At 40.1% G+C, this 24361-nt stretch overlaps 1 protein-coding gene across 8 annotated transcripts in view; it reads left to right on the forward strand.

Annotated features, from left to right (window-relative positions):
* The window catches only part of MYO9A (myosin IXA), a 193473-nt gene that overhangs the window by 111241 nt on the left and 57871 nt on the right, over window positions 1-24361 (forward strand). For all 8 annotated transcript variants that reach the window (XM_064456908.1, XM_064456909.1, XM_064456914.1 and 5 more), the window contains 2 exons: window positions 8734-8850; window positions 17985-18119. In XM_064456908.1, coding sequence (XP_064312978.1) covers window positions 8734-8850; window positions 17985-18119 — 252 coding nt within the window. The remainder of the gene's footprint in view (window positions 1-8733; window positions 8851-17984; window positions 18120-24361) is intronic.

The following is a 24361-nucleotide window of genomic DNA, read 5'->3' on the forward strand; positions in this document are numbered from 1 at the left end:
GACTTTGTGCCAAATCCCTGTGAGCAAAAAAGCAAATTCATTCATTGGGTTATGCACTGAAAAATGTATTCCACCTATTAAAAGAAAAACAAAAAACCAAAGCTCCTGTAAAGCCGCTGAAAAATGGTGTATAGATTGGATTTTTTTGAGGGATTTCCTGAATAGGAAGAATCCTAGTGCCTCTTTCCCTCCGCCTCCCCCCCCCCCCGCCCCCCGAATATTTCATTGGAAGCACCTTTCATCCTTGTATAGAAATTTTAGGAAGTCTATCAAAGGCTCTAGGGGAAAATGGGGTATTTCCTTTCTTCCTGTGTTCACATCTTATTTCCTGAAGAGAAGAATCATCTCCGTTTCATAGTATTATACATAAGCAGAAAATGTGAAGTGTTTTGTGGTGCCTGGCTTCATTTAAAGAACTTAACTCCTATCTTTGTGTTTTACATAATCTCTTGCAAACTTCACACTCGGAAACATTTCTTGCCATCCTGGAATCATTCTAATTGCTTTTTCTAAGTATTTGATGATATTGGTCTGAAAGGAGAGCATGCATTGCTTGTTTTCTTCTTAGATGGTGGTAAGCAACCTCACACGTGTGTTTGTGTACATGTTATGGAAGAGCTGTTGGGTCACTAGGAGATGAAAAATCCAGAGGTAGTTTCTACAACTGTATCAAGATCATTTCTATTTTAACAAATAAATTTTTTGAGACTATTGCAAGTTCTTATTGGGAAGTTCACAAGGTTGCTTGTGAAGCCAGATTTTTTGGGGGATGGGTGGGAGTTTCCTATCTGTAGGGGACGCAGATGCTGGCAACAGGTTTATCCAGGGCGAGCAAATAACATTGATAATGTCCATCATGAGATATGCACACACACATATGCTCTTTAGGGGAAATGCTGAAAAACTGGAGAACACAAGCACCATGACCAACAAAGCAACAAGTCTTCTAGGCAAAGAACAAGGCAACAAGTCATTGTAATCTTCTAACAAGTCGTCTTTTCTAGACCCAATGAATTTTCCAGAGTTATGCCTGAGAAATGGTGTTTAAATGTCCCATTTTCAAGTACTCATAGCTTTTGGAAAATCTGGAGTGGGTGCACGGACCTTGCTCCCACATTTACATTGTCCCCTGGTGGAAAACTGGGATTTAACATCATTATGTTGACTGAAAATTGTTGAAGGTGTAGTAACATCGTGTTGACCAAATGAGTTGTTCAGTGTGTCTTTATGGATGTTTCACGGATTTGTGTAATGCTGAAGAAATAGGATAAGGGTTGCATGCTCTCCCAGTTAAACTCTATGGGGTTTTTATCCTCATTAGAGCTTTAATTCGGTTTGGTGCTTACACTTACTCTCCAGTTCTAGTTCTTAAGTCCACTTCTCATTAACTGAGTCTGTACTTAGGAACTGAAGTCCTAAAACCCATCTCTGGGCACATGCACCCTTCATAAGCTGCATTTTTCACAACAGTGATCCAAATTAGATTGCTGTTCTCCAATATCTGTGCATTAAAGGGCATTTTTTTCAGTGTAAAATGGTCTTCAGATTTTTCTGCCTCACTTCTCTGTACAGGAGCATGTGGTGCTTCCTACACTGGTGATAGTGATGGGGTGATGCTCAGCATCCCTCCTGAACAAACTCAGTGGCTGTTAAAATGTAATATTAAATTTTTTTTATGAACTGGTCATATGACCTGCTAGTACCCAAAAATCCATCATCCGGCCTTTCTGTTTTGTTTGTCCAGGATTAGTCTATCTTTTCTTCTGCATTAGTGGTGAGGGAAGATGGGCAGATCTCTCAACGAGCTAAGATGTTTTAAGTGTTTAGAGGTCTGTAGCTGGCTCTTCAATACCCCTTGGGAATAATTTCTTACCCAGAATTGATCAGTGCATCAATATAATGCTCTTCCTAAGTGAGAACAAAATGGATGACCTTTGCTTTGCTCTGCTTCTGCCGTATTCTAATTTTCTGAGTGTCTGTGTCGAGTGATGCACTGCAGAGAAATGGTTATTTATTTTACGTAGTCTTTTTTTAAGCAAAATGTTAGTAGAAGTATTTATGCTAGTTACAAGAGTCCATTATGCTATGTTTTTGTTTGGGTAAAAAAATGTTTAAAGTTGAATGTCAGAGGGTGGTTGCTGTTCCAGATACGGTCTATGGTTGGTTTGGTTTGAACAGAGTAATTGGGGATAGGATTTCAATATCACTCTGGATCTTATTGGAGATAGTGAGGTCTGCACTCCAGAAAATGCTTGTCTTGGCTGTGAAAGTGTTTGATTAAAACCGCATACCTTCCAGCAGCCTCTTGATGGCTTTTTCTTCAGCAGGATCTGTTTGCCTTCTGCTACATAGGACATTGCTGCAATTATGCATGATAAACTGGTGCTCTTTGCCTTTCAAAGCCCTTCTGCATTTGTTTCCACCCATCCTCCATTCACCAGGCTTTATTTATTCCCCTTAGTCTGAAAAATATTTGAGTTTTTATTGTTAGAATTGAACTATTGCCCACTCTTGCTCATATGTTAGGTTATTCAACAATATAAACACGGACTCTAATAAGGATAGCAGTCTGCATGCTGGGGAACTTCTTATCCCAGGAGATCATGTGAACATATCTGTAAAAGCTTAACTGGGCATTTGCCAGGAGGGCAAGTCACCACCGTGGCCTTCAGGGACTGCAGGAGCACTGGAGGGGGAGAAGCTGGAGTCAGCAGAATGAATACCAAGGGCTGTGTCTGGTGGTACATGGGCATCCCTTCACCTTGCAAAGTCATCGGATGGTTTTACAAGGAACCAAGGTCCAAAAGCAGGGCAGAACTTGGTGTCTCTACTGGGCTGTGACCAGATGATGAAATCAAGAGCTGTGTTTGGTAAGGGTGCCTTAAATTAAGCCTTCACTGAGCATCAAACCCATCCAGCCATATAAATAAAAAGTGGACTGAGTTCGGTTGTGACGGACCACCGTGATGGCAGCCTGTGCTCAATTCAGGATGTTTTTCTGGGATAAAAGGTTCTCATTAGATTACATGCTGGTTGATATGTATATCTTAAATGCTGATGTTGCCCCTACAACAACAGCCTGTTCCTTACTTAATACCATGTTGGGGTGAAAGAGCTGGAGATTTCTCCTGGTTTTGGCTTTGGACCAGAGTCCAGAGTATAGATGATTTCTGACGTTGCAATGCCAGTGCGGACTTTGCACAAATACAAGGCTGAGTTTTACTATTTCTGGCAGCCCTCCATCTCCAGGAAGGTCCAGGGAGACATGCAGGGGAAAGACCTGAGGTTTGAAAAGAAATTGGAAGTAAGAAGGGTTTTTTCTAATGAGTTTTTCAGAGTCGGTACATCCGGTACCCGAGCTTTACAGCAACGGGGCCCATCTGCTTGTGAAGCACTATATTTGTGGCAGTCCATTTTTTTCAATATTTAAAGCCATAAAATTCAACTGGCAGCCTGTAGCATGAAAGCGCTCCCTTAGATTTATTTATTTAAAAAAACAAAACAGAATAAAACAAACCACCCAAGTTGTGGCAGGGTGAATAAAAAAGTGGCTGATTTAACCAGGGTGTTAAAAAGTGAAAAGGATGCTTTAATCTTGGTTATCTATGTATGAGCTGTTGTGGTTTCAGAATATGCAGCAAGGTGAAAGAAGCCATCGTTCTGGCATTTATTAAAAATAGGATTTTATTTTTTTTTTTTTCCTAAGAGTTATACAGGCTCTGGCCATCCAGCCCCCTGCACAGGCTTTAAAAGCAGCCAACAGAAGCAGTGAAAAAAAGCCCTCTATTAAAATATCACCTGTTTACACCATCACATACAGCTTTTCTTCTGTTTTTTTTTTTTTTTTTCTCTTGGTGAGTCATTGCTTCTGTGGGAGAAAGTAGAGTGGGACTGTGTAATGCAAAGACAGTATTGTTGTAGCAAAGAATCCTGTAAAATCAGTGCTTCGTAGATAATAATAATTTCTAAAAATATTGGGGTTTGGAATTTGTTTGCAGCCAGCAGAACTATTTCTTATGGGAAGGGAAGAAAATGTTAATTAGAGTGTTGACGTGGATTTTTTGTGGGTGGTTTGTTGGGTTGGTTTTTTTTTTTTTTTTTTACTTGATTCCCTGCTGTTTCCATTTAGAAGTTTGGGGTGGGCTGGTTCTAACCTTTTTCCTTTCGCCAGATTATCTGGGTACCAGCAAGTATTTTGAATAATGCTAGCAGAAAAAGACCTTTACTCAGAGTTTCACATCTCAGCTGAGTGCAGAATATCAGGAGTAAGAAATCCTGACCCTCCTGACCCTGGGGTGGGGAGTGGTGGTGATGGTGTAGGGATGGCAGCAGATGGAAGATGTGCTTGTATGTGTTTAGAGAGCGTGTAATCTTAAAGAATTAAGAATCTAGTCAACTGGTACAAATGTGCTTTACAGAGGCTTTTAATTTAAGCAAGTTTGGTTTTCTTAGATTATATCTTTTGCTGTCTTTAAAACACAGGCTGTTGCTGCCAAAACTGTAAGTCCTTGCTCCAAAACACTTCAAAGAGAGAATTCTTGTTCCTGTTTTACCCTTGTTCCTTTTAGCAGCCGATGTTTCAAAAAATGTATCTATTTTTAAGGTAGCCTGAACCTGATGCCCATCATGAAAACTTGCAGGCCAAGTAATTTGGCAATGCAATCTTAAGAACCCCAAATATCTTATATCAGGATCTTAGCAAAAGTTGGCCAACTCCAAGAAGTGGCATTTCTAGCATATAATAAATAAAATATATATCCTTGCTAGCCTGATGAGCAGGAAACCTATTGATTAAAACCTTGTCTTCAGCTTATTTCCTCAATTGCTGATTTAAAATGCATTTGATCTGTTTCGTTTTTAAATCAGCAATATTTTTGCACATATACAAGATGTTGCGCTTTGATCCCTGAGAGATTTGTTTTGATGTTGCAGGAGCTATTTTTATTTTGCTTTGTGATGGTTTTGATGAGTGCCATGGTGTTCCAGATCTGCCTAAATGTCATGTAAGATTTGCTGAAGAGATGAGAAGCTGTAGACGACTACCTGAAGACAAGCTGTGTGTAATTATGTGCTATATATTTTAGAGAATATTTACATTTAATATATGTAGGATAATAAATACAAGAATTAGTAAATATCCCAATAAATACAGGAATGACTGTTTAAATGCTTATTTTAAACATTTTGCTGCGTAGGAGTGAATGTAAGCACATAGTACAATTCGTTCTTGAATAACAAACCTGTAATTACAAGAATATCATCCTGAATATTGCACACCAGGTTGTGATGTGAACAGCAAGGACAGTTGGGCGGGCTGAGCAGCCTTTACCCAGTTACTTCTCAGCATCTTTACCCTGTAGAACAGAGAAAATAAGAGCAAGACATATTGAAAGGGACAAACTGCTGTACAGGTTTTCTTTATTTTTTTTAATGCAAGGTTTTTATGGACTAGTGATATTTTAAAACATCTGCATGGTGACATATGGCAATGCAAGATGAAAGGATGAAATTAAAAATAAAAGTGGAAAACCTCTTTTCGAAGTGTGCTATTCCAGCCATTTAGGGGAGAAATGTGACAACATATTTTGGAAATTGCAGCAGCTCCTTAATTTGAAAATAATAATATTCCCTGATGGTCCTCAGATTAGGTAGTTTGGGATCTATTTAGGATAGCAAGGGGCTTTATCTGTAATATAATGTCATCCAGGATCTATCCCAAAGAATAAATACTTTCTTGAAATGGAAAAAAAATACCCAAAACTTGAGTCATCTCTCCTGGTATTTCATAACTGGATGTTGCACGAAGGCCAAGTGTGATCTTCAGCTTTTCAAGCCAATGAATATATCTCATTTTAGAAAGCTGCTGCCGCTTTGGGTACCACGGATGTTGGGTTCCATAGGCTTCATTCCCAGTGCTGGTGGACGTTGCTCCCCATGAGCAGGTCTGTCATGGCGCAGGGAGATGAGCTTGGAGAGCCCATTTGGTGAGACCCCATAGCACATAGCAGCACTGGAGCAACTTGGGTGTCTGAAACCAGATTTCTTTGCTGTGTGTGCAGTGGAAATCCTGCCGGGGGAGACTGCACATACCATGAGGCAAAGCGAGCATCCTGGTTTTGGCCCCTCTGCATTTCATCGTCTGGGGGTGTGTGCAGGGCGAAGTGCTGTTTACACTGCTGCAAGTGCACTATGGCAGCATGTCTGTAGAGGAATTATCTGGATTTGTCAGTACAATGGAGAGAAGAAATTGGCTTAAAAGGAGCCAACAAATTTGCAAATGACATCCATGTGTCTGTGTGTTCCACCCCTCACACCACCCCATATTCTCTATATGTTGCTTTGCGAGGAGTTTTCTACCAGCTTTTACAATACAGCCATTGCTTCTAAAAATAGCTATTTAAGAAGTTGAGATCTGGGCCATTGATCATTTTTTTGGTCCCAAGCATAGCAAGAAGAGCAGCTCTTCATGGGCTTCCCAGCTTACCGTGTAGCCGAGCCCATCTTGGGAAGAAGAGAACGATGGCTTATAGCCCATCCTGCACATGCCTGGAGGAAACTGGGCAGTGCTGCGGTGGTGCAGGTTTAACGATAGCCTCATTGATTTTTTGAAAAAAATCAGCGAAGTCCTGCAGATCCCCTATAGTCTCTAATAAAAGGGGGAAAGAAAAGTATTGTAATGTAAACCCATATATATCTGTATAGAGGAAACAATGCTGTTCTTTGTAGGCTTTAAATAGAAATTATTTTCATTTTTAATTGCGTGCCTTTGCGTTGGAGCAGTTATTTGGGCTGGTTTATGCTAGGACAAAGCATTACAGCAGCGAGAAACATTCCTGGGTATTGGCCTTCATCTTTCCCCAGAGATTGATTTTTCTGATGTGAGAGTGGCACTGATTGTTCTCCAGCTTTATCCAATCAAATAAGCTGACATAGAGCATGGGGTTAGAGAATTGGTCTTGAAATTTTCTATTAATCACTGAAATGTTCACCCACATTTTGGGAAAATGTAAAAAATAGAAATAACAGAAAAAAAAAAAACCTAAACAACCAGTGTTGCTTTCAATAAAAACAGAAGAAAAAAAAAACCCTCCCCAAAACCTTTTTTTCAGTAAAGGGAATTAAAAGCAGTTACTGGAAACTAGACCTGTTTGTATTTCTAAATGCCAGCTGCTTTCCAACAGTTGTTGGACAACTCAGGCATTTCAACAGCTCACACTTGGTCTTTAAAAGTGCTATTTTGGTCTCTGCTGCAACAAATCCTTTCGGTCCTGTTGCTATATATTTTCATCATATGCTTGTTTTCAGTTTGTAGCAATGCTTTTTTGGGCAAGCAAATAGTTCCTTATTAACTGATGCAATATTTTGTAATTATCCTTGCAACATGGCTTATCTGACAGTATTTATTGCCACCAAGCAATGGTTAACAGTGTGCGGGGGCTTAGGTACACTGTGAGCTAGTGAGCATCCGAAGTCATGGACCATGTTACTGCCTTCTTATGTTCCAACTCAAGAGGGAGAGAAAGAGAGACTGCGTACTGGATTAATTGAATGTTAAGAGCAAAACATTGGCAGAGCAGCTTGTGTTCACACTAAAAGATGCTATCATAAAAAATTTGAGGAAAAAGAGGTGGGAGCAAGCTAATAGAAGATAAATGGAGCTATGTGGGCTTTATTCTTTTGCTTGGGGTCAGTGAAATAAGGCCGCTCAGATGAGGTACCGTGAAGAGAGGATTTCAAGGCAATGTGTGACAAGACACTGATTTGTTACATTTCAAGTTTTTATTGAAATAGTTATCTGTGAACCTTCTGTTTCCTTGTTTATTCTTCTACAGTGGCTAAAATGAACCAAAATGTAAGTCACGGCAGCATCATAGGATTTTAGGTGATTAGTATGTACCAGAGCACTGCTATAGAACTCAAGGGAATAATTTAAACCAAGGAAGAATCACAAGCAGCATGACAAAGATAGCCCTAAAATATGAATTACTGCTTTACGGTTACGTATATAGGTGCCTGTCCCGATGCACGTGTGTTTGGGAAAGTCCAGCTCGGGTACCCTCCTCTGCTCTTGCTTTTCATCACTGTCAATCAAGCAAAATCTCTTTGCATCATGGCTGGGAGCATCATGTTGGGGATGGCACTTCAGAGGTATTGTTCCCCTTCCTAGGGGAGCTGTTGGAGGAGCAGCAAATCTGCCTGCTGTGATCTATAGCTCCCCTTGGCAGTACCTGCAAAACCTCAAGATTTCAGTAACCCTCAGAGGTTGTCTGTAGGGGTTTTAGTTGTCTGCCATTTTGTAACCCTTCTGCTGGTACCAGCTGTTACCTGCCCCAGCGTGTGCTTTCACATCATTTGCTATTGTTGCTGTGCAATATTCCTCCTTCTCAAATAAACTCTTCAGGGATCTTGGTGAAGTTAAATATATTTTTTTTTTTATTTTATTTTCTCCTTTTGTTGCTAGTGATGAGATTTATGGTGTGATCGTGCGCATTATCTGCTTGAATGCATCAAAGGAAACCAAGCCAAATTCAGGTGGCACATCTCACAGCCCTAGGACTGCAATCAGCTCCCAGTGGCATTAGGACCATTGGCATGCATGGTGTAAATTAAAATAGTAGACAAAAACCATGGCAAGGGAGGAATATGAACGTTGGACTTGAGAGCTTGAGAAGCAAAACCTATTTTACTGCAGAGCAGGAATCGTTTCCAGTCACCTATTTTCTTCTCTTTCAGGCTGTGACCGTGCGAAACTCCATGGCTAAATCGTTGTACAGTGCCCTGTTTGACTGGATAGTGTTCAGAATTAACCATGCACTCCTCAACTCAAAGGACATGGAGGAAAGCACCAAGGTACTGTCTCACCAGCTCTTTTTGGCTACACTCTTGTGTTTTTAAAATAGGTAACTACTGGATAAAATATTACCCAAGCTCCTAAGAGCACATTGCTTAGCATGAAGTTAACTTCTCCTCAGTTAATATTTTAGACATTGTTATTTTAAGTGGTATTTGCTGAGCCAGGAAGGGTGAAGCGCCTCAAATGATATATCATCAAAGTGGCTGGGGTAGAGGTTTTGTTGTAGCCACAAAAGCCTGTTTCTGCACCCCCTCCCAGAGCATTGCCAAATAATTTTCCTCCTTGTGTGTAAAACTATAGGACTGTATATGAATATGGGGGGAGGGGGTGGGGGGTGGGTGGGAAGGGAAATCTTGCTAATGTGAGATGTTTTGATGAAATTGCTCCATAGAAATAATTAGAAAATGTGAGCAAGCTGTGGTGTTGGTAGGTATTGAGATAGCAGATCTATAATAAGCAGACAAGTGAGATTAGGAGGAAAAAAGGTCATGATGGGAAGAGCGAAGCGAGTGTGGTGATGAACCACTTTCCCAAAGAACTGATGAAAGGGATGACACAACATTTCCTGCGATAGCAGGGGGCTGGATGCCATGACCCAGGACATCCTCTCCAAAACATCTCGTGTATTCATCCGCACTCATTGGGACAGGGAGATGCTGACCCCAAAAAGCCTGAGTGTACAGACGCATCCATGCACACGCTTGCAGCTTGCCAGCTACCCTTGGCTTGGAAATCTTGGGCATGGGCCAGCAGTGTGTGTTTTTTTGGGAAGCTTGTACATCCAGGCTGAAGCCACAGCTGCCAAAAAGAGGATTGTTTTTGCTAAGCGCTAACGTTAAATTTGAATTATGCTGTAGGACTGAAGTTGCAGAGGTTAGCAGTGTAGCTAGCCCTTTATTTTAACTCCATACTTGCAGAACATAATTATAGACTGGAAATAAATACACGCATAAAAATTTGGTTATATGCTTTTCTGACAAGAAAACTTGTTAAAGTGGGGAACATCCAGTGTCTTGTCTGACTGCACATGCTTCCTCTAGGAAGCATAGGAATATGTTTAATATTTTACAAAAAATGTTGTGTTTTTTCCTGATGTTTTTTCTCAAGTCATCAAAAGTTTTGTCTGACCTGTCAAGAAAAAAACCCCAGAGTTTGTGTATTTGGTTAAGCAGAAAAGGTGGATTAGTTTTGACAAGGAAATGCGTCTCAAATACTAATTAATTTTTTTTCATGATCCAATGATTTTTGAAAAATACTATCTGTTCTGTAATATTTAAATACAGAATCAGACTAGGACACTATTGCTTGCTTAGTCAGCATGTCTGTAATAGCAGGGCACAACGGTAGGTATTTATGGGCCATTAAGCTTCGGTTCTCAACCTTGAATCTCAGTAGGTAAGAGCCAGAACAGCCTAAATTCATGCCAAGACTCCTCTGCAGCATAGCCACCTTCCCCTTGCCCATCTCCCTGTATCATCTCATGAATTCCCCATTTCTGGCTTTCTGACCTCTTCTTTTTTTTTTTTTTTTTTTTTTTTACCTTCCCCAAAATTGCATGGTTTAGCAATAAGATCCAGGTCAGGCAGCAAGCACCAGAAGCTGGGAGCAATGTTGCCCGTGCTCAAGACTGGACCAGCCTATGCTGGCAAACACCCAGGACCTAGAGCTGCAGGAACATGCAGGCTCATACTGGCAGTGAGATCCAGTGGGTCTTGCTGGTGGAGATCCTCGGCTGTATGCAGGCCAGGTTTTCTGAAACCGAAACATAGTGCACAAAATACTAAGACATATATATTTCCAGAGACAAGAGTGTAATTAGGTTTATCTTCAGCGTTCTCTGTGAACATTGACTGATTTTCACAAGTCCCCAGAAATCATGAAAATGCATGAATCCTGCCTGTTTTATGGGTAAAGAGGTTAAAGAAGAGAGTTTATGTGCATTGCACAGAGCTCCAGAGGGCAGCTTTGTTAAACATTGACTAGACAATTTTGTCTCAAGTTGTTCTGCAGCGTCACCTCCTCACCCCTTTTTTTAGCCCCTGACTTGGGTCCTTCCAGCACAGAGGGAGGAGAAGAACCTGCCTGGACCGGACAGGGCTGGGAATAGCTGCTTCTTTGCCCTCAAGGGCACATCGTTGCCAGCAAGCGGCTGAGGGCATCCTGGGCTCTGTGGCTGCTGCTGAGACACCAAGCAGCAATTATCACCGTTCTTTGCCCCAGAGGAACTGTGCTGATGCTGATTAATTTGTTTTTTCCTACCACTTCACAATCCTCTTGAAATCCTTTTCAGCTTGTGCTTGGAGAAACCCCAGATGAGGATATAGGTTCTTTTTAACCTCCCATATATAGTCTTGAGGTTGGGCAACACCAATGAGGAACTAGAAGGTGGAGTGGGAGCAAGGGCATCTCTGGACCCTGGGTCCTCGCTGCAAGGCAAGGCCTCAGCACTTGGATGACATCTACTTGCTAGCATTTACCAGCTTCCCAAAAAATCTCCTAAGCACACTGAGTCTGATTTATGAAAGAAAAATAGTCTTGCACCTCACCATAAAAGGTTGCTGACTTCTGCGTTTGCAGTGGGTGAGCAATATGCGACTCACCCTGCAGCAAATGTCCTGGGTTAATCCTAGCCCACGCTTGCCACCAATATATTCCTCTGACTTTTAAGATATATATTGAAATAATCCTGCAGGTTGTGAAGGTTTGGAAGGTTGTCAGATGATGGATTTTTGGCAGAGGGCTTTCTTATATGATAGTCATGTTATGCAGAGGTAAAATAAGACTCAAAACCCTCTGAATTCAGAGTGTATGTGGGAGAAGAACTGCATCTTAAGTTGATGAGAAAAATGAATATGAAAGTATATCTTTTTATGAGTGTAAATTTTTATTTCAGTGGTCATACACAGCTGTCCTATAAAAACGCTCATGGAGAGCTGGTATAGCCTTCACTAGGACAACTGTGCTGGCCAAAACTCATGGACAACCAAACCAGTGGTGGATGTAATATTCATTGGTGCAGATGGTATTTGGCAAGGAGGTAATTACAGTTAGCTAAGCCTTTTTGATTTCTGGTGGACTATGTGGTTTGGTGCTAGGTGGGACGAAGACCTAGATCCTGACAATGTGCACACCCCAGGAGAACTTGGGGCAATGGGAATGGAGACAGTTTTTTATATCCCAGTGTGTGTTTGTGTGTTTATTTGATGTGTTTATTGATCTCCTTACTCTTCAGCAGTAAGGAGAAGATCAAAAGATACAGCTGGGTAAAAAAAACCCCATCCAGCTGCTGTTCTTCCACTGTTTTTCGAGTAAGTATTTGGAAGATGTAAATCAGACCTTTGATATCCAAATTTAGTTAAATGTAGAGTGAATTATTTTGGGAAAACACAGTGGGATTTGGCTTATCTTGCTTGCTGACAGGATTCATAGCATATTATTTCTGAACCAAGTTATGAATAAGTTAGTTGATAGGGCTTGTTTTATGCTCATAGGAGTGCTGCTGTGTATCAATTTCACTCTGACTCCATTTTCCTTGGTCTTCTCTCTGTCGTTTTTAGCTGCTTTTATGTTCTCATGATCCCCTACAAACTGTCTGAAATTTGACCTCTATTAATGGGGTCAGAGACTTTTGCTCCTCTTGAGAACTAGATTGCTCAACCTCAGAGAGTGTCTTATTTAATTCCTCTTCTATAAATTAGGTTAAGAATTGTTAGAAGTCCATCTCATTGCTTAAAATGATGATTTAGTATAGACTGTGGTGGACAAAAGGGCATTTATTCCAAGGTGTTTTTTTAAGCTTTTCCCATTTGGTTCTTGTGAAGTGTCTTAATTTCTTCCTAAATAACCCTGCTGCTGTTTTCAGATGAGGTGCTGCATATGCGGTGATGATGGTGAATGCAAATTCACGGCTGTGAAGAAAATTCATTTAAATTAATGGCTGTGAAAAAAATTCACAGTTGAATTAATGAAGAATTCATGGCCATGAAGAAAAGTAACTGAAATTTAATCAACTAGTTAATTCTTGGGTATCTGACCTGAAACAGAGGAAGAATTGCTGAACACACAATGGATTTAATGCGCATTTGTTCCTTATTTTTAGGACCTACCTTCCAAATTTGTAGCAAATCACTGCCTCCCACTTTGTATAATAGGTCATCATGTGTATTGTGGTGATGTAGATTGGAGTAGTCCTTTTAGATTTAGTAGTGATGGGGTTTTGGGTTGGGTTGTGTGTTTTGGGTTTGTTTGTTTTTTACAGTATTGGCTTTGGAATATTGAAAAAAAATTAAAAATGAAAACAGATAAAAATTAATAAAATAATAATAAAAAATATTTTTTCACCAGAATTTGAAGCAAACGTATTTGTGATTGCCAAAATATACCTCTGTGGTGGAATGATTTCACCAATGTGCATTTGGGGTGACATAACTCAGCTCCAAGGATTGCTGGTTTGGGAATTGGAGAGCACGTAGCTTCAAGACTGTAATTTGCCAAAAGCCCTTAAAGCTCATGCTTGGTGTTCAAATGTCAGGGCTCTGGCATTTTTAGAAAAAGCATGAGGTCACATTTATCATCTCAACCAGAAAGTACTTACTAACCTGGGGTTCACCCAAATTTTAAAAATCCATGTAGACTAAGTGTAATTACACTTGTAATTACAGGAATTTAGCTATAGATTTGATATACTAAATAATACAGTTGTCTGCTGCAGGCATGTCCATGCTGTGTACTTGTTAATTTTAAATGTTAGTTTTGATAAAGGAACAACATTAGCACATCAGCTATACTTGGCTAACTGAGGTCTAAATTATAGTACATCTTTGCATGATTTCCTTATGGCACTTCTTCATATTGTGAATTTGAAGCGGAAGAGTTCTAAGATTTGTAAATGTAAAACTCCTTTGATTATTTTCTTTAAATATCAAACTGCTAACTTATAAAACCAGCCAGTTTATGTGGTTTTGTCAGGGAATTTAACAATATAATGTCATTTACACATACCTCAATGGAAATAATTTTTTTTCACCTTGACATAAAAAATTGCTCTGTACTGGTAGATTTGTGATGCTTTATAATGGAAAAATTGATATAACCCTTTTGTGTAGGTGTCATGAGATTATTTTTTTGCCAGAAAGCAGAAAAATACCCATAAATTCCCAATTTCCCATTTTTTAAAGTTTTACCAACTTATGGGCTTTGACCTCTTTCTTTCAGGAACTCTGTGATGATGCCTCCTGCAGCAGAGGGCAAACGACCTGATTCACCACAGAGCTCTACCCTAATTTCTCTGGCATGAAACTCTAAAAAAAACCTCACATCTTAATTTGTATTCTGGAGGTGTTTGGGAGTTATCCACATAGTGATGTGAGAAAAATGCTGGTTTTCCCTGTGTAACAACCATGGCAGAATTAACCATCCTTATCTTGTATGCACGATTTGATACCAGCAGTGGTTTTGTTGAATGCAGATTTATTTTTTTTTAGTTCTGTGCATTTTACCTATCTGAACTTCTTTAATTTTGAATGTCAGAAAAGATTTATAAAAAGACAACTTCAAAATATAATATTTTTAACAGGATTCCTTTATAACTGAAATAGCCTTTTTTCTATATATAACTATTCTATTTTAATTTATAAATGTATTTACACGCACATATTAAAATCTGGTTTAGTAGCAGTTTTGACGCAGTAAATTAATCAGCATTTTAAAAAAGGGGGAGGGTTTTTGTGCTTAGTTATTTCATATTAACTTATGTTTGTGAGAGCTTGAAAACCCTGTTTAAAGTGTTCACCCGTGGCACGGGCTTAACTACGTCCACAGACCATCAGCTGGTGAAAGCTGGTGTCACTGATTCCGTAAAGATTCTGGAAGTGTGAGCTTTTTATCTTCTAAGTCTTGTTTTTATGCAGTGCAATAGACACTTTTATCTAGAGTAATTTTGGGGAGCTCTGGCGTATTGTAGGAAGAACCTTGCACAGCGGTGGTGTGGTTGGGGTCAGGATTTGCTTACACAAGGATGATATGAATACAGCCTCAGTGTCGTGGATGAGAATAAGTCACTTCGTTGTGTTCCTATCATTGCTTTTTCCATGTATAATTAGATAAACTATGAGCTGCTAATTATACAAAGAGTTTAAGACAAATTCTTACAGAAATCTATTTTTAAAAAAGATTAAGCAGAAGATTTCAACCTGTTAGACTGGCGTTTAATGAATATATCTGTGAACAAAAGGGTTGCCACATTTGTTGGGACAAGCAGGTGAAGGATGCTTGAGCCTTGGGAAGAAGTGAGTGAGAGCGAATCCCTCTGCCAGGCTCAGTCCTTGGTCCAGTGGCTTCCCAATTTCCATATTCTGGACAAACAGCTGTCTCTCATGGGCATTTTGCCAAGTGATGCAAACTTCTGGGAAGCTGGCCAAGGACCTTCAGTAATCATCCTTGTCGTCATGTGGGTGGGGGTGAGGAGGTACAGTCTGGCTCTGGAATAGGGACAAAGGCCTGGACAAAGGATAAAGTAGCCAAAGACCTCTTGGAAAAATGAGTTAGGGTCTTATCGTTGTGCTTATATGCTTTTTTTATTGTGTTTTCACTTGTTCTGGTAGCTGAAGTCCATATCATACAAAGCTTCAACTCACAAGCTGCATGGCCGCTCTGCCCACAGCAGCTGTCTGTTCCAGCCGTAGGTGGTTCCCTGGTCAGGAGTCGAGCACAGAAGGAATATTTTCCTCCCATGTTATGTGATCTGTTGGAAACAGACAAACTGCAGTGTAGAGAGACTTGTGGATAGTCTGGTTTATATTTCTGGCAGTGGAGTTAGGCTACTCTTAGGAAGGTAGTCTTATGAAATCCAGAGTGCAGATATGACCAATAAATGAAAACCAGGGTGCCTGACAGCTCTCAGGTTCTTCTGAGGTGGAGGTGTTTCTCCTCCCTGCTTGAGATTTGGCTCACTTGAGCAGTGCTAATGCTTTTACCTTGCTTAGTATTTTTATTTCATTAGTTGTAATGTATGAACAGAACCGATTAATAAGTCAGGTGGCTTTGGTTAGATATGGAAGCTTACCCCAGAGTGCAGTTCGCTAACAAACTGCTGGTGGAGCTCTCTGTGCACATGTCCTTCAAACACTTCACTCGTTTTCTGTTGACAACAGGCTTGCTAGATGGACACAAGCTGAGTTTTATTTATAACTAATTACTAACTACTTATTTAACAGAACAGTCATACAGGTTTGGAAGTTGCCACAGAAATTACACCCACTTCAGCTTGTTTTTTACCCTGGCTCCCTGTGTCAGTGAGGCTTATCTGCTGTTACATCCTCACCTCCCTCTTCCCCCACGCTTACAAAATTCATCCAAGAAGCAGAGGGCTCAAGGAACTTGGCTCTCAAGTTTTCTGAAATCCAGTACATACATGAAGGAGAGAGATCCACATTTCTACTCCTGTTAAGGGAAGGAGGGATAGTCTGATCCTGGGGAGTGATGGGTTGCATTTCCCTGTGGGCCAACATACGTGTGGCCAGGGTCCACTGCTGCATCTTGCCTGGCTGATATGGGAGGAGTGGGGTTGGTTCAGGAGGAGAGGAGGGGACCAGGAGGTTGCAAAACAAGCTGTGAATTCACAGTGGTGTTGTCCTCATTTTGCCAGCATAAAAAACCTTGGTGCACCCATGTCTTGATGACCATCTCAACACATCCTTGCAGGTTAGAGGAAAGAAGAGAGGCCAGACAGGGTTAGGGCTCTTCAATTTGGAGAAAAGGCTGGGGTGAGATACAGTTGAGTTTTTAAAAAGTCATCAAAGTGGTGGAAAAAAGGCATCTTAGAACTCACCAACTCCTTCAATTTATGCTCTGGAGTATGGATTTAGTACAAGAAAACACTTCTCTCTTGAGAACATCTAGAAATTAGCCTGAGAGGCTGTGAGGGATCATAGTGTCAATGGGTTAAAAAAAAATTGGATGGCTACCTCTTCACACATCTCTTGCCCATGAACTAAAGGGAGCACGGAGGTGCCTCTCCCCCTCCCTCATACCAAAACTGTGGGTGCTGGTAAAAGAAGGGTAACAGACCACAGAAGAGCTATGCTGACATACCCGGGATGGGATGTCCTGCTGCCATGGTTGGAGACGCTGGGCTGGGAGGAGTGTTGGGCTGGTCCTGCAAATCATTTCTTGTGTTCTGGTGGCAGGAGCTATGCCGGAAGACAGGGCCCTGGGCCAGCATCCGTGGGAAATGAGGCTTGGTTCCTTTCCCTGCCCAGACAACTTTATTCAAGGCAAGCCGTAGCTGAGTCTTCAAAGGGTGCAGAAGGCAGGGAAAGCAGACTTTTGGGTCTTTATGTTAGAAAAGGACCTTTTGGGTTTTTTGCTCAACAGATCTATTGCCTATGCTTTTAACTATGAAAGAACCTGACTCATAGGATGGATTTGAGCCCTCCTTTTCAGCAGCATTACTATTTTTACGTTACTTTATGTCCTCTTCGATAAGGTGAGGGAGATTCAAATCAGTCCATTGGGGTTACGTTTCTCCATAGGAGACACTAATCTGATCCATCTGATATGCAAGGTGGATATTTTATATTCAGTACTATTTTACTTCTCACCAGACTTATTTTCCTTTGTTGCAATGGATTATTTCCATACAAACCCCTGCCATGCAGGTATTTCTTTGGAAGGCTTGCAGCTGGATCATGTTTGCGTAGGCACCCTGTATTCACCTTGTAGACATGTTTCCGTAGACTGTCTTCACAGTGTAAGCCTTTTTTTTTCCCAACTGTACCCCCATTTTTCCCCTTAAAAGATAAATACTGTCTTAGATCCAATAGAATAACTTGGAACTGGTTTCAGGTTTCTTCGAAGATCGCAATTTGTCTATAAATCAAAAAAAAAACCCCCAACTTTAAAAGGACTTTTAGAAAAAGGCCATCTGTCCAGAGATCTAAAGTTACATGTTGTGTCTCTGGTGTAGGTGAAGTCTTCCAGATGGTGTAATACCAACAATTCCAGTAAAAATTAAGTCCTGCTATTAAGTATATTTAATTCTGTTCATATGCTTTTGATTATGTACCATGTACAAATAATCCATTTACTTTATGTGATTTTATTCTAATCCACGTTCATACTTTTCTTGCAGACTTTATCCATTGGAGTACTTGATATTTTTGGGTTTGAAGACTATGAAAATAATAGTTTCGAACAATTCTGCATTAACTTCGCCAACGAGCGCTTGCAGCACTACTTTAACCAACACATCTTTAAACTTGAACAGGTAAGTCTGAAAACATTTACTCTCTGATGCCAATGAGTGTTGGCATGAGTTTGTGGCACCAATAAAAGTCTTAAATTGTCCCTTTAATTCTTTTATGTTAAGAAGTGTACAGTAAATTATTAAAATTTAACTTAAAATTTACCATATGACTTACTGCTACCTGTAAAATAAAATCCAGCCAGAGATTTGCTGGTTTTAAATAAACATTTTGGGATACAAGTATCCTCAAACATCATGAAGACCTTAACCGTTGCTCTTTTTTCTCCTTGATATATGCTCAGAGGGTTCAGACATGGGAAGTTTCTTTCTTGCCTTTGTCTGGACTTGCTGATGTGTCATTTAACATCACATAAAAGTTATTTTTTGGCATCTGTTGAAAATGCACCTCAATTTTTTGGATGATTTTTGCTTTCCTGTGTTAATTTGTGGGGAGGGAGGGGAAATGTCACTCTCACATATGTTCCGTAAGGTCAGACTTGAGATAGTTATGACCTCCAATAGTTACGGCAGATCAGGAAAGGTTGAACTTTAAGCTTTGCATTAGGTTTATTAAGACTGACTATTGCTTTCCAGCCTCAAATTAATATGCTGTAAGAGAGACAACAGAAATACAGGCCATAATTGAGCAGGTAACATATACAACAAGATGGCATAGTCTCTTAATCAGGATGGGAGAAGGCTTCTCCAAACATTGTTTGTTGTGTAACAACAAGCAGAACAGGAAAACTGCTAAAGTACATGTTGTTTCATGGATGCATGATGTATAATTGGCTATATAATACAGTAAATATGTTATAGCCCTTCAAAATATGTGTTTTTCTAAATGCCAGTCTGCATGCCCACCCTTCAGGTAAAATTCTTCTTTGGGTGCGGTCAAGGGAAATCCTCCTTATCATTAGTTTCAGTAGAGCTAGTATTTGATGAGCTGCGCCCTGCAGCCTGAGTCCAGCCGAGATCAAAGAATTAAACTAGCCCTTCCCAGAAACCTTGATAGTTTCATTTTGGGCCTCTACAGTGTTATAAGAGATCTGAAAAGTCAGAAAGAGAAGTCTCCTCGAATCTGAGAATGGTAAAAAATAAGCAATATAGCCCTGAGTAGATCATTTGGGGGATGTTTGCTCTAAAGTTTGATGCTTCTCTGTTAATTCCTTTTTTTTTTTCCTTTTCTCCTGTCAAGAAGGCTTATTTCAGTTTTTTAACTGGTCTTTGTATGCTGATGCACCCTACTCAATAGATGCTCTAAGACATTAATGGGAAAGCCTGTCTGTATTTCTAGGAACAGGTCTATTTTACCATTAGCCACCATAAGAAGGCAAGCTAGAAGACTATTGTAAAGCCAATATAGCTATTGTTTTCAATAAACTTAAGTACTTTCTAGAAGAGACTTTGGGGCGGGAGGACCCTTTCTGAAAGCTGGAGAGAGATGATACCTCAGTGAGGTGGGGTTTCAGGGCACTTGGGTTTCAGCAGCCTCTGCCAGCTTTGCAGGAGCAAGCTGAGATGCTGTCATCCATAAGGAAATTTCCGTGCTTGGGCTGGAGTTTCTTAGCAGGTCAGTGCTCCTCCCCAAGCCCAGGGTTTATGCAGGGCTCCCAATTGCACCAGTCTGTAATTCTCCTTGGACCGACTTATAACCAGTGACCTAATTAGCTTTCTCCTATAAATCTGTCAAGTACATGAAGTTGTTAAAGTCAGTATTTGCTATGTGGATGAGAGGAGCAGTTGCAGAGGTATCCGATTGCAAAGGGCTCATTCCAATTCTTAATGCCAGAGCATGTCATCCGGCTAAAGCTGGAGCACTGCAAGCTCTGCTGGTGGAAAATAGAGTCATCTCTATGTAGTTTGCTTTCTGTAAAAATAAATAAGCTGTACAGCTGTGTGAGTGCTAATTCTTGGGTGAATTATTTTTGTGGTTTAATCATTTACTTTTCTTCCCCTTGGAGTTACATCCTTCATGTGGAGGAGTGGAAAGAAAACTGATAATACATGCTCAGATCTTGGGTCTTCAGAATATCCTTCCTTCTTAGCTGGCCCAAAGATTAACCTGCTTTTTAGTGGTATTTGCCAGTCTACAGATAAAGACTAGGTAGTTAATATTGTGTTTCAAGATGGCAAAATAGTTACATTACTTTGAATTGTGAATTTATTGGAGATATTTGTGGCTTTATTTGATGTCTTGATGGCTAAAAATCAAGTGGGGTTATTGGTGATGGGTACCTGAAGTGGAGGGGTCCTCCTTTGCATCCAGAGATAGGCTTCCAAAGCTTGCTGGGGGCTGAAGACAGATTGCTGAGATATTTGGACCCTTCTGCTAAAAGAAATTACAAATTTAATTATTTTCTAAGGATTTTTCTTAAAATTATAATAGAATTTGTGCGAGAACGGTCTTTAGCCATGAGGTAATTGTTGCTGTGGCCCTGGTACATAGTCCAGAACTACAGTCATAGGGAAATTCTTGCACATTCCCTATACCTTTGAGGTAAATTAGGTAACGATGTAGTGAAATCTTTGGTTATTTCAGCAAACAAGCACTAGCAATACTTGCGAGCAACAGCTTTTCTTTAAAAATAAAAGATCTCTGTTGCATGTTGGTGGAGACTTCCATAGGACAGCATTGGGCAATGTAAGCCACCTTCTTCTTAAGCAGGAAGACGAGTGAGAAACCTCTAAAAGCCTATAAAATGCTTCAACCCATCCAAAAAATTGTCATATTGAGGCAGAACTGGATGGTCCATCCTGACCACAGCTTTTCCACTCATTACAAAATTCCTGCCTGGACAGTTAGTTTGGCATGGTAACAAGATTTTATGGGGCCAGCATAAGACAATTTTAGATACATGTGTATATATGTAATAGGAAGTACTGTGAGCCTACTGTAAGCATGAATGAATGACAGGAATTGGGAGCAAGTGTATTTATTGACACAACTTTGGAGTGGGGACTGGAAGGGGAAGATGATGTTCAGCCTGGAGGACCAGGCTGGTGTTGACCTTGACAACTGTGGAGGTCCCCTTCACATTTCCTAAGCCTGATACATCTTTCAAGGACTGTGTTGAGATATATATATATATTTCTCTCATTCAGATAGCAAGAAGTTAAAGAAATTTATCTGCCAGCAGATTATGCAGCATCTTCTGGCTATCATAAGAGCAGGTTGGGAAGAAGGATGCTCCCACAAAGGGAGCAAACAGGACAGCAGCAAGCTGTGTTTTGCCCGTCGAATCATGCAAAACCAATTTTCCCCTTTTTGAGAGCAAAATATAATTTATGACTGAAACCTGCTGTTGCCACTGAAGTGTAGGGAGCTGATTTGAGTTCCGAAATGGATGCTGCAGAGCTGGTGTAGCATGTATGGTTGCATCCACAAAACCCTGGGCTGAACCTACTATTTTAAATCACTTTCTCTAATAATGGGCAGTCCAAATTACAATAAATTAAAATCGCAGGCTGCGTACATAAAGCATATGTGAGGTAGTCAGCAGGCAAAGGATCTGCCTCAAAATAAAGCCAAATTCACTTGTCATTTGCTGAGGGGCCATTGAAATGGTCACCTCGAAGGAGAAAACCATTTCAAGGAGCACCTTTACTTCAAAGCCAGCTGCCAACGTGCTATAAGTGGTTTGCAAAATGGGCAGCAGAAGAAATGCAGGGAAGGCTGTTTATCAGAACCCCTGCATTGCCAGACATGATTAAAATACAGTGGCTTATGAACCTGTTTATAGATTGTGTATCTATACAGCATGTGGATATGTATTTATATATACTGTGTCTGTGGACACATTATTAAAAAAACAGATAATATATCTATATATTTATATATAGATTTTTAATGTTTTTTAATATATTTTTACATATATATCTATACGGCTGCGTGTATAAATTCCTCTTCTACTTAAATTGACAACAAACATGAAAATCCTTGTTCGTAAATTAAAGCCTCGGCATCATCAGCCTCGGCATCCTCTTCTGGAGAGATGTTGGGAACTCAAGGCATCTGTGTCATCTGGAGCACATAAGTGCCAGCGCCAAACCAGACATTGGTCTCATTCATTCAGGAACTCTCTAATAATGAGGTTTTTCCATCTAGAGGATTTGTCATATCGAGTTCATTTTAATCATCAAATTATGCTGGGATGATTCTGATGGGGCTGGCTTGCGATGCCCGCCTGCATTTGCTGAATAAGCAATTAATCCTTCATGGGTAGGATTAATTCCTGGATAGAGTGATCCTTTGTGGATCTCTCCTGGAGGGAGATTTCCCCGCGTGCCTTGCTGCCATTTCCAGCCTTAGAAAATGTTTCCCAAGCTCCCCAAGATGGATTTTAGGATACATATGTATACGAACATATCCAGAAAAGAGCTTTTACAAGGTTTAGCTCCTTTAGTTTATCATATAACAATGACCTATTTTGATGTAATTTTAAAAATATTAAATATAATAATCTTTCCTGGAAGGTTCTCAATATAGTTTGCAAAATATGACTTTGTTTCTGATTTTTTAACTGAGTTTTTTGAGACATTTTTCATATCATCTTGTCCATCAGCCTGTGCAAGGTTGATGGTACCTTGTTACTGGGTAAGCGATCAACAGAGAAACAATTTCCATGCTTGGGTTTAGCGTCTCCAACCTTGTATTTGCAAAGGTTTATATTTTTATGGGTGTCAAATTGACTTGTAATATTTTTCTAAGAATATTTTGAGATTATTTTAAGCTGGGGATATCAGCTAGGAATGGAGACAGACGTGGAAGAGGGTTTCATTCCTAGTTTCTCACTTTGCAAACGCTGCCTGAAGCTGAAGCAGACGGTGTTGGAGCCAAGAAAAGAGGAATTTCACACCCTTCTGTTTACTTACGAATTTTCAGGCAAAATGTATACATTTAGACATCCAAATGTATCTGCCTATTGATTGTATCAGAGTGTTCGGATCTGGATTATGCAAGGTTTTACAATAGGAACACTATGGAAAGCATTCCCACAGGGAGCTATGCTTGAAAAGAGGATTTTTCAGTTGATTTTCCACTTTATTTTGGGAATTTTCATTGTGTTAACAGGTTTTTCCTATGCCTTGGTAATGAAAGGCTTGGGCAGATAAACTCCTGGGGCTTGTGTAGCTGCGTCTGGGAGGAGGTGAATGAGCTGATGGGATTTTCCTTTGCTTTTGTGATTTACTCAAGCATTTCTGAAGCAGGGATTGCAATGCTTTGGGGAAACAGAAAATGCTGTATTTGTCTTGCAAGCACTTCCATGCAAATAATTAATACTTTTGTTTTACGTTTCCTTCTTAATGTGCTTTAGTTTTCTAGTTGGACTTGATAAAAGCCAAAACAGCACTGTGTGCTACATTTACCCTTCTTACCTTCAGCCTTGCTCCATCCCCAGGAAAGAGGAGAGAGCATCATCCCTGTCTAGGTTTTAAATGTTACTTTTTGGGGCTGCTTCTCGATTTTCACTGTAACTAATGGCAATATCCCTACGGTATAAGACATCTGCCTCCTGGGCGCTGATGTGCTGAGACATTTTCATGGCTCTTGGCTTGCAGGCTGTGTGGATGGATGCCCAACACCCTCCAGACCTCTTTAGATCATGTCACATTTTTGACCTTTGATGTCCTGTGATAGGGCAACAAATGCCATACATCGCAGAAAAACCCACGCCTTTATATTCGAGCCCGATTTTTCACTGCCTTTTATTTGAATTTCCTAATCCCTCAGTTTTGTGCTTTAAGATGGATGGGAAACCTATTGTGTTTTTTATTTTGTATTTTTATCAAGTCTCTCCTGCTTCATTTCTTCTCTGGGTTTCTGTGCTCTCAAGTTTTTCAAGCTCCATATCACTCCCTCCAACCACCTTTTAATTTTACCATATGATTTTTGAGGAGCAATAGCCTCCAGTGAGCATGATACTCTAGATAAGTGTGAGCTTCAAAATCATATTTAATGCTTTCTCCTCTAGTTATGCCTTTTAGCATTTGGTTTTCCTTACTTCTGAATATGCAGTAATTCATAACAGAGCATGTGTGGTTATGTAGAGATGTTTTCTAGCACCTCCAAGATGCTCTTGGGCTCATGGGTATTTTCTCCCACTCAGGATAGATAAACCTTTAATTCTGCTGTGAATTAGAGAACGTTTCTGTTTGGCTTAGTATCAGAATAAAGTCCTGATAAGAGAACTGATCCAATGCTCCTGTAAAGATAATGGTATGTTTTCCACTATACATTGAACTATAAAATTACAGATGTT

The sequence above is a fragment of the Phalacrocorax carbo genome, chromosome 7, assembly GCF_963921805.1.
Source record: "Phalacrocorax carbo chromosome 7, bPhaCar2.1, whole genome shotgun sequence".
NCBI lineage: Eukaryota > Metazoa > Chordata > Aves > Suliformes > Phalacrocoracidae > Phalacrocorax > Phalacrocorax carbo.